The 10,337-nt window shown below is 31.0% G+C and overlaps 1 protein-coding gene across 1 annotated transcript; it reads left to right on the top strand.

The window, feature by feature from the left end:
• Window positions 1-9,620: 9,620 nt before the first annotated feature.
• LOC149843187 (uncharacterized) lies at window positions 9,621-10,091 on the top strand. The gene has a single exon (XM_090000851.1). The coding sequence runs from the start codon at window positions 9,621-9,623 to the stop codon at window positions 10,089-10,091; it is 471 nt and encodes a 156-aa protein (XP_089856977.1).
• The last annotated feature ends 246 nt before the right edge of the window (window positions 10,092-10,337 follow it).

Genomic DNA, 10,337 nt, shown 5'->3' on the forward strand with positions numbered 1-10,337 from the left:
CCCAAAATTATTGAAACTCAAATTAAATTCCATTTTAAGTCTAGCTTAAATCTAAGTTAAATCTAATTAAAATCTAAACCTTGATTGAGAATAAATTCTCAAGTTGAGATTTATTCTGAATCCCAATTAATGCTCAAATTATAATTTAATTTTCATCTTAATTTCAAATAATATATTAGACTTAAATTCACTATTATTTCTCCTAAAATATCAAAATTTATAGATTTTACACCATACTTGATAAAATAATATTTTTTATCATTTTTACGTTGAAAATTTGTGGGTCTCGATCGAAACTGGGGTTAAGCCCGAGTCTGGTATAAAATTTCATAAATAAATATCCAGGTCCATGTCTTAATCAAACTTTCAAGTTCGAACCTGAGACTTAATTGAGTCTTCTTATTTGTCACCATACCCGGACCCTATAGGTTTGGTTTGGGTCGGGTCTGGTTAAAATAAACTTGTTGACACCCCTAGTTATGAGGGTGCTGAGATGAAGGCACCATGATAATGCATGAAATACATATCCTATTAACATAAAATCATAATACATATCCTATTAACATAAAATCATGCATTCATATGAACTTTTATAGCTTAAACATCTTTGTTTATGTTGTTTTAGGTGTGAAGGAGCTATGGTTCAAATTTCATCAGAATCGTAGTTAAAACAAGGAAATTAGAGCATTTTTTATGAAATCGTATCCGTATCAATGCGAACTGGATCCAGATCCAATCCAAAATTATGTAAATAGCATTGTGATCTGGTCCACACGTCCTCTTAAATCCAAATCCAATATCCACACGTGAATACTTTTAGAAAAATCCTTTTTAAAAATGGCACCAACACTTTTTAGTAATTTTAGAAGGTTTTAGTTACTATTTTGGAAATAGTTAAAATAGGGACCTATTTTGTAATTTTCATAAATTATTTTTATAAAGAGACAACGTCCATTATAAAAGGCCCATCAAAAAAGTTTTGGTTTGTAAAATCTGTATGTAAAGATTTGTAACATAGTATATTTTTATTTTTGCTTTGATTAGATTAAATTTACAGTAGATTTAGATCAGATATGAGTTTCTTGGTTTTTAGATTTAGGTTTTTCTAAAAATAAATTAGGCAAAAATTAAGGGTTTTTTATTTTTAGTATTTTTCTTTATATTTTTTATATTTTCTTGAAATCATTAGTTATAGAATAGTTTCCTTTTATGATTTTCATGATTTTAAGATAGTTTAGGTTTAGATTTAGTGTAGAATTAATTTAGAATTGGTTCTTTATTTTTATTATTTATTATATTAATTATTTAGATTAAAATAAATTAGCCGATTTAAGGTTTTTATAATCTTTTTAATTTATGTCCATTAGATCTGAATATTTTCTATTTATTTTCAGTATTAGAATAGTTTGGTTAGTGTTTAATTCATGTTCTTGATATTTGTTAATTGCTTTAGTTAGTTTTATTCAATTATTAGATTAATAGGTAGAATAATTATATATTATAATTAATTTTTATTTTCATAAAATAGGATAGTTTAATTTGATGTCTTTCTCAGTAGTTAAAGTTAGTTTTAATTCCAAAAATTTAATTTTAGTAATTAGTTTAGATAACAATTATTTTAGATTAATTCTCATTTAATTAAGTAGATTAATTGCCAGCTGAATTTAGTTAATCGGTATTTTTTTATCATCAATTTTAAATTCTGTTTATTCCTATTTTTCCAATAATTAGATTAGGAAGATTTTTTTGTTTAATGTAATTAGAAAATAGAATAGATTCACATTAATTAAATTTAATTAGTTTATGAAATTAGGCTAACCGATTTAGTTTTTATTTCAATTATCGGATTTCCTAGAATAGGTTATATTATTTTCATGTAAACGTGAATAGTTGTAGCTTAGAGTTAGTTTTTAATCCATAACTAGTTAGTTTAGTTTAGTCTATGGTGTATCTTTCGTAAAAAACAATTTTAAAATAATATTTTAATAAAACCCGCGTGTAAACTGTACACCAAATAATAAAAATAAACCAGCTTGCACTAATGGTAAGACCAGGTCGAACTCAAGGAATGGAATAAAGCAAAATGCAATTCACTGGAATTATTCACTTTATTAATATCTTAAAAAATAAAAGAATTACAATGTTTACAAAAACACAAATAATAAAAATAACAGCCTAATCTAAACTAAGTTCTGGGACTCTGATATTTGCTGAAAATGCCAAAGAATCGATCTTCACTACCCGCCCTCCTCCATATGCATTTAAACTTGCAAAACAGCCAAAACTAAGCATCTTAACTAATAATGTTAGTGCCTAATTCATTTAACACTAAAACAAAGGTTAAATCAAATAATGAACAATTTAATGAACTAACTAACACTAAAGATCTAACTAACTAAAACAATAACAAAGCAATTAAAATGCAAATAAATTAAGCCTAATGCTAATAAAACTACATCTACTCTACACTAATCAACTAACTACTTACTAAACTACAAAAAAAATAAATCATATAATGAAACAAATAATTAACTAATTAACAAAATTAATCTAAACTAATTTACTATTTCTGAAAAAACCTACTCTAACTATATATAATCATATAAATAGAAGAATTCAAAATCAAAATCTAATTCTAAGGGAATTTACTAAATTACCCTAATTACTAGTCAAGCAGGAAATACAGGGGCAAACTTCGGGAAGTTAGGGTTTTGAAAATGTAAACGGAGTCAGATTGCTGTAAAATTTTGCAGAGATATTCTGGAAACACTCACAAATCAGACCCAATTTACAGTGTTTACAAATTCTACATAAATTCAGAAAAAAAAATTCAATTTACAAAAATGCCCCTTGACAACAATAAATCAAAATAGGAATTTCTGCAGAACTGGTTTTTGAAATCAATTTAATTACCTGAATAAATCAGCATGAAAAATTCCAAAAATTGGCATAGGTATAGTAGACATGCCGATGAAGTCAATGTAAAATGTTCAAGTCAAAATTCATTAAAAATGCACATAAAATGATGACCCAAAGTTTATCAAAAATATGAATTTTGCAGAAATTCTATTTTGGCTTTGCTTGACTAATTAACTAACTAAAAAAATATAAAAATAAAAACTAATTACTTAAAACTTAATTACTGTTAAAAATAATAGTAGGTGCATGAATCTTAACCTAATCTAAAACAGATAATAAAATAAAATAATTAAGAACTAAAATAACAACAACTATTTAACTAGCTAAGCTACTATTACACTAACAACTAAGCATTAATTAAGACATTCTAAATAACTAAATTACTTAACTAAGCTAAATACATTGACTAAAAAAAATTAAACACTAAGGAACTAAGCATGGAAGGAATGTAAATGACATAAAGTAAAATCTAACTATAATAGAAAAAATTGAAATGAAACTTAAACAACCTCAAGATATGATACATGACTAGTCCTAATTAACCAACTAATTAAATATTAAAACATGTGACTAACTAACACTAAGCAATGAATTAAATTACTTAAAACAATAAAAGTAACTAATCTAATGTACTTAACTTAAAATAAACTTCCTACTTAACTTGAAATTAAAGCTTGAATTTAAAACTAAAATAACTTAAATTTAAAAACGAATTTAAAGCTAATTTAAGTTAACTAACCAAATTAGGGCACAATGGGCGATTTTGAATTTTGAATTGAAATTAGATGCTCACGCCCCCTAGTGGACCCCACTAAGGTCTAATTACTCATTACTAATTACTAAAAAAAATCAATGCAAACTAATAAGTAAAGATAATTAAACAATTACTAAAATTGCATCAACTAATAAGAAGGAAAAGCATTGAAAAGCAAGAATGCAAGAAAGGAAAAGCAAAACGTCTAGACTCATTAACCATTTCCTAAATTAGTTACCCTACTTAAAACAAATCATACAAAATATAGAAACTATCCTAAGACATGAAAACCGGAAATTAATCTAAAATTAATGAAAACACAAATTGATTACCAAAATTAACAGTAGCCAACTTCTATGAAATCTAAACCCTAAATACAATAAATCAATGAAATATGGAAACTATGCTACTTATGTCAAAATAAAAATCTACCCTAGGAATTAGAATTGGAAAGTAAACTAAGACTTGAAAAAGAAATCAATTACTTACTTAAAATAATACTACACTATTTTGACTAACAACTAATTACTAGATCCTAATTGAAGCAAATCAAGAAAAATCTAGACATTATGCTAAATAATTCAAAATATGGAGATAACCTAAGAATAAAAGGGAAAACTACATTAAGACCAAGGAAAAGACAATGTACTTGCTTAACTTAACCTACCACACGGTTTTTTAATACCCTAGCCAAAAGTCAATTCTTGCTAAAAAATGACATGGGAAATTGTCTATGCTAACCTACTAAAATTTAACATTTACTAAAATTAAAATAAAGAATTAAAATCAAGCAATTAACCTAGCAATTCAACATATGAAATTTACCTAAAGCTAAACAAAGGAATCAAGAACTTACCTAACTTACACTACACGGTTTTAAAAAATTCTAACCCTATTCCACGTCAAGACACATTGAGAACGAATTTCAAAGATCTCTACTCTAACCTAATATGCTACTTGCTAAAAAATAGATTGACCTAAGTCTAACTTAATTTAATCTAACATAACTTGATTACATAAAAATTAATAACACAATAAAAGATTAATGCACACTATGCAACTCGACTAATAAAAAAAATATCGACTATAGGCTAGCCTATTAGCTATAGTTAATCTAATATATATAAAAATTTACTATATAAAAAATGACCTAATTTCTTAACATTAACCTACTATTAAACTATTGTTAAAATGTAGAACTAAAATTAAAATCAATCATTGACTTGACGTTAACCTAAACTAAACTAACACCTAACTCTAACACTACACGACTGACACTATTCTATTCCTTTGTTAATGGTTAGATCTAGCTGCAGCTAGATCATGACCAATCTGTCAATACTGTACAGAAAAATCAGAAACATAAAAATAAAAATAAAAGTAAAAATAAACTATGCACAATATTCACACTATTCAACCAATTTTTTCGTAAGAACTGAAATCATGTTCCAATCGACTGAATAGATGATCTGATGATCAGATCGGTTCTTGCTCATACAAGAACTCGATCAAACAAAGATTTTTGGCTGAAAATAAAATAAGTTTTGGACTGGCACGACTGCTAAACGGACAGACCCATGACACAACTTGACTCAATCTAACTAGAAGAACGGGATGGGAGGACTTACCTCAAGGGCTGTCCGACAATTGAGGGGGAAAAAAGAGCAGTTTATGCTGTTCGAAAGGCACACCTGCACGTCCTTTGATGATCTGCAATGTTCCTCAAGCTGCTGCAATCATCTGGGAGCCGAGATGCGAAGAGGAAGAGCGATGGTGGGGAGAAAGAGGGTCGGTTAAAAAGGGTTCACGACCGAGCCTCAGTGATGGTAGACGGACAAGCCGAATCCAAGTATGACTCCCCTTCGATCTGCAGCACTTGTAAAAAGAAACACACAACAACACACCAAAGAAAAACAAAAAATAAGCAATAGAAGAAGGAGAAGAAGAGATGAAAAAAGAAGAATATACATAGAGAGGTGAGAGAGAGAGGGGCGACAATTCTAAGACAGCAAAAATGTGTAACCCTAGTTTTTGCAACTATTTAAACCTCTAAATTGTTTCCTAATTCTAAAAACTACCTAAAAGTTAAATTAATTCTAGCTAAAAGTCAAAACTATCTATTATTTACAAGTAGCTACCTAAATGCATTATGAAGAGGGTTTTTTTAGAAAAATCATGGAGTACACCTTGGATCATGTGGGTTCATGAGTATTTTAAGTTTGGATCCAGCCCATGATCCAATATTTCACCTTTGGATCAGGTCCGGATCCGATTTACCTTGTAGTTCGCTCCAATTACCCTAAAAATGCTCCAATTCCTTCATTTTAGCTCGGATTCGAGTGAAATTCAAACCGTAGCTTCTTCGCACCTAAAAATACCAATACATGGGTTTTTATCCTTCAAATAAATAAAAATGTATGAATAATGTATGAAAATGATGTGCATTTCATGCATCATGAGTCTAATTCATGTCAATTTAGTTAATTATTTTGTTCATATCTTGATCTTTTTATCTTGCAAATAGAGTAGTTAGTTTGATATAGATTAACCGGTTCTTGCATTTAGATTTTATTTGATTAAATTAAGTAGTTAGTCTAGATAGTTTTAGTTAGTTCTTTGTTAGTTTGTTTTAGATTTTGTTAGATTAATTTAGTTTTATAAATTGTACAACATATTTGTTACACATTAGTTAATTAATTAACATGTTAGTGTAGAATCCTGAATTTGGTTGATTATTACTTTCTTGATAGTTAATTAATTAAATATTTTATATCTTTAGTTACTTGCTTTAGTTAGGATAGTTTTTAATATAGTTATTCCAGATTTGTTATTTTGTACATTAGTTAGTATTTATTTAATTGGTTAGCTTGTTATTTTGTTTTTTTATGTTTGTCATTTAGTTATTTATTATTAGTTAATTTGAATCTTGATTAATTCGGTGAGCACATGTTTCTTGTTTGTTAGTTAATGAAATACATTAATTAGTTAGTTCTTATTTCTTGATTAGGTAATTAATTAGATTAGTCTTGATTCTTGTTAGTTTCAACATATATTAGTTATTTTACATGTCCAATAATTAATTGAATTAGTTAAGTTAGTTTAGTTATTTAATTATTGCTTAGTTGATAATTATAGTTTAGTCTTAGTTCAAAATAATCTAGTTGCATTAGTTCCCTTTTAGTGTTAAGTGTAGTTGTTGTCTTATCCACTTAATTTCTTAATTCTAATAGGTCCTATTTAATTTATTGTTCCCTTTAATCTTAATTGTTCCCTCAATTTTAGGTCCCTTTAATTATTGAGTAACTCTATATTTTCTTTATTTAATATTTATTGTTTAGAATAGGTAAAGTCCCCCTTTGTTTTTTTTTATATTACAGGTCCCTACTGTGACAACGTGAGGAGGAAGGGTGGGCTGAGGTGGATACAAAAGAAGAAGAGGATTATACAGCTCCCTGAATTTTATCTGAGGGCCCGAGTTTAGTTAGAATTTTTATTAATTTTGTTTCCTTTTTATTTGTATTAGCTTGTAATAAAGAATAGTGTAATTTTCTTTTTCATTTATTAATAAAGTGAAGTTCAGTGAATTATTTTGCCTAAGTACCATTCCCTATGGAGACAATCTGACTTGCTACTCTGCAACGAGTGCAAGAACTGGTTTTAAAATTATTATTTGGTGCACAATTCTTGGTTTAAAAATATTATTTTCAAAATCGTTGCAAAATTTTTGGCATCGTTGTCGGTGTACGACGCAAGGCAATAGTTCACTTCTTTCTTTATTAATATATGTGTTACTTAGTTTATATATAGATAGTTAGTATAGGTTTTAACATAGTTAGTACATATAAGTTCACTTTATTTTGTCTAGTATAATTAGATTTTTATTATGTTAGGTTCATTGTGCATACCTAGTCGAGACAGCAGTGTATGCAAGGGTAAAGGACTTTGGGTAACCCATTGCATCTCTTTGTCGACGATCCTGAGAGAATACTTCATTCTTCTCGAGGTCCAAGAGAAATGGGTGACATGGCGACTATTGCTCCTACACGCCCTCTAAGGGAGTACTTTATGCCCACGGAGTACACCCAGGCGTCCTACATCAGGAGACCAGATGTAGGGGCATCTTAATATGAGATTAAGGCCAGCATATTCCAAATGTTACCATCTTTTTACAGTCTTAGTCACAAAGATCCCTATAGGCACCTTGTTCCTCGAAATGTGTTTCACCGTGAAAATCTAAATTTTTGGGGACGATGCTTTAAAATTAACTCTTTTTTCGTTCTTATTGAAGAACAAGGCCAAGTATTGGTTAAAGTCTTTACATACCATAGAAATAGGGTCATGGGATTAGATACAAAAGGAATTTCTTAAGAAATATTTTCCCATAGGATGCACCAACCAATTTAGGTGAGCCATCACTAGCATCTTAGAGCTAGAGGGCGAGCAATTTTATGAGACCTGAGAAATGATGAAAGATCTCCTTCGTAAGTGTCCCCATCACCTGGTGCTGAAATGACAATCAGTGTAGTACTTCTATGATGGTCTATTTGAATGAAATCGTCAGATGATCGATTCTTTCTATGGGGGCACATTTATGCTAAAGAGCAAAGATGAGGCATGACAGTTGTTTGATACATTGAATGAAAATTCTTTGCATCATGCCTCTAGCTCTCATTCTGAGAGGATAACACCTAGCATTGTCAAGAAAAGTGGTGCTCTAGAGATTGGAGAAGCTATTGAGTTAAGGAAAAAAGTAGATCTGATTACTCAGAAGCTTGACCAACTTCTTGCGGGCCCATCACCCTCTCATCAGGTGTGTGCTCTTTGTGCCAGTCTGACACATTCTATTACTGAGTGCCCTTCGGCATCTTTGTACCCTAAATTTGTTCAGGAATAAGTTTAAGGTGTTCAGAGGTTTGCCAAACCCATGAATGACCCATATTCTTCTATATATAATTTGGGTTGGTGAAACCATCCTAACTTCACATGAAAAAATCCACAAGCTTCTATTCCAGTCCCTCTGAATCACTAGGTTAGGCCCCACACTTTCACTCATTCATTTCAGAGGCCAAATTATCTCCAACCCTCTCCAAACTTTCCTATAGTTACCCCTCAAGAGACTGCTCTATAGTTGTCTTTTGAGAAAAAACTTCTCTAAGCACTTTAGGATGTGACAAATTTCAATCAAAATGCTTTCGAGAAGTGTAACCAAGTGCTAAGTTCTCATACCCAATCAATAGCCAAGCTTGAGCAACAAATGGGACAATTAGAAGAGGCCCTAATGCAGAGAACTGAGGGTAGTTTACCCAACCAACCTGTGTTGAACCCCAAGAGAAAGGAACCCATGTCTAGCCTGCACATGACTGATATTCACCAACAACAGGCTAAGACACTGATGGCCCTTAAAAGCAGACACAAGTTACATGTAGCCCTGAGAGAGACGACAGATGAGCCCGATGAGATCATGCCATCCACTTTTGCACAGTTATCTATCCCCAATAAGAGAAAGGATAGAGGTGAGTCTCCTCAGCAGAAGGAGGAACCCCTAGAATATGTCCCTAAACCACCTTATCCAAAAGTATTAGAATCTCCCATTGGCATCAGCAAGCAAGGAGTTAAGATGCAAGACATGCTTGAAGTATTCAAGCAAGTTTGGATCAACCTTCTCTTACTAGATTCCATTCAGTAAGTTTCAACGTACGTCAAATTTTTGAAGAAGCTTTGCACATAAAAGTGCAAATCCAGAAGCAAAGTTCCTACCAAGGTTCTCTTGACCGAGCAGGCGAGTTCGGTGCTTCAACACCAAACTCCACCCAAGCTCAAAGATCTTGGTGCCCCGATCATTTCATATGTTATTGGAAATATCAAAATCGAGCTAGCATTGTTAGATCTAGGGGACAACATGAATATCTTACCCGAATATTTCTACGATTCTTTTGGGTTAGGAGAAATGAAGCCGATACCTATGACCCTACAACTAGCAGATCATTTTGTCAAGGTTTCGAGAGGAATCCTAGAGGATGCGCTAGTCAAGGTCGATGAGTTCTATTTTCCAGTTGACTTCATAATCTTGGATATGGAGGATGTAAGAAGCCATCGTCAGACTCTGATCATTCTAGGCCGACCATTCTTGGCAACGACCATTGCGTATATTAATTGTCGCACCGGAGCGATGGACTTGTCCTTTGGCCACAAGAAGATGAGACTGAATATCTTTAATGCTGCCATGGGACCCATCGAAGATGAGTCTTGTTTCCAGGTGGATATTGTTGAAGAGATGATGAAAGAAGTCTCAAACTTGCTATTGTTATGTAATGATCCACTTGAGGTGTATTATTCAGTAGAAGATAGCATAAAGAACCACTTTATGGTTAGGGAGGGGATTGTGCTCAGGCATATTGTGCCCAAGAGAGGAATATGATAGGATTTGAGCAAAGATATTGTACCATATGTATATAGTAAGAATAGTATTACATTGTTATTTTATTTTCGTTGATGCTTTACTTTTGATTAGATTGTTTCATTTCTTTTTATTTTCTTTTGATTTGATTTTGTCATGCTTAATGCCTTGATCTTTTGTGCTTTAGTGTTATGAGTTACAGGTTACAGGACACAGAGAACTTTTACAAAAGCATCCTATTTGCCAGACTAGTAGAAAATCATGCAT

Source organism: Nuphar pumila, chromosome 3 (assembly GCF_984573655.1).
Source record: "Nuphar pumila chromosome 3, dmNupPumi1.hap1.1, whole genome shotgun sequence".
Taxonomy (NCBI): Eukaryota; Viridiplantae; Streptophyta; class Magnoliopsida; order Nymphaeales; family Nymphaeaceae; genus Nuphar; species Nuphar pumila.

Excerpts from the sequence above, each read along its gene's own strand:
- LOC149843187 (XM_090000851.1), top strand. The coding sequence starts at position 9,621 with ATGAAGCCGATACCTATGACCCTACAACTAGCAGATCATTTTGTCAAG.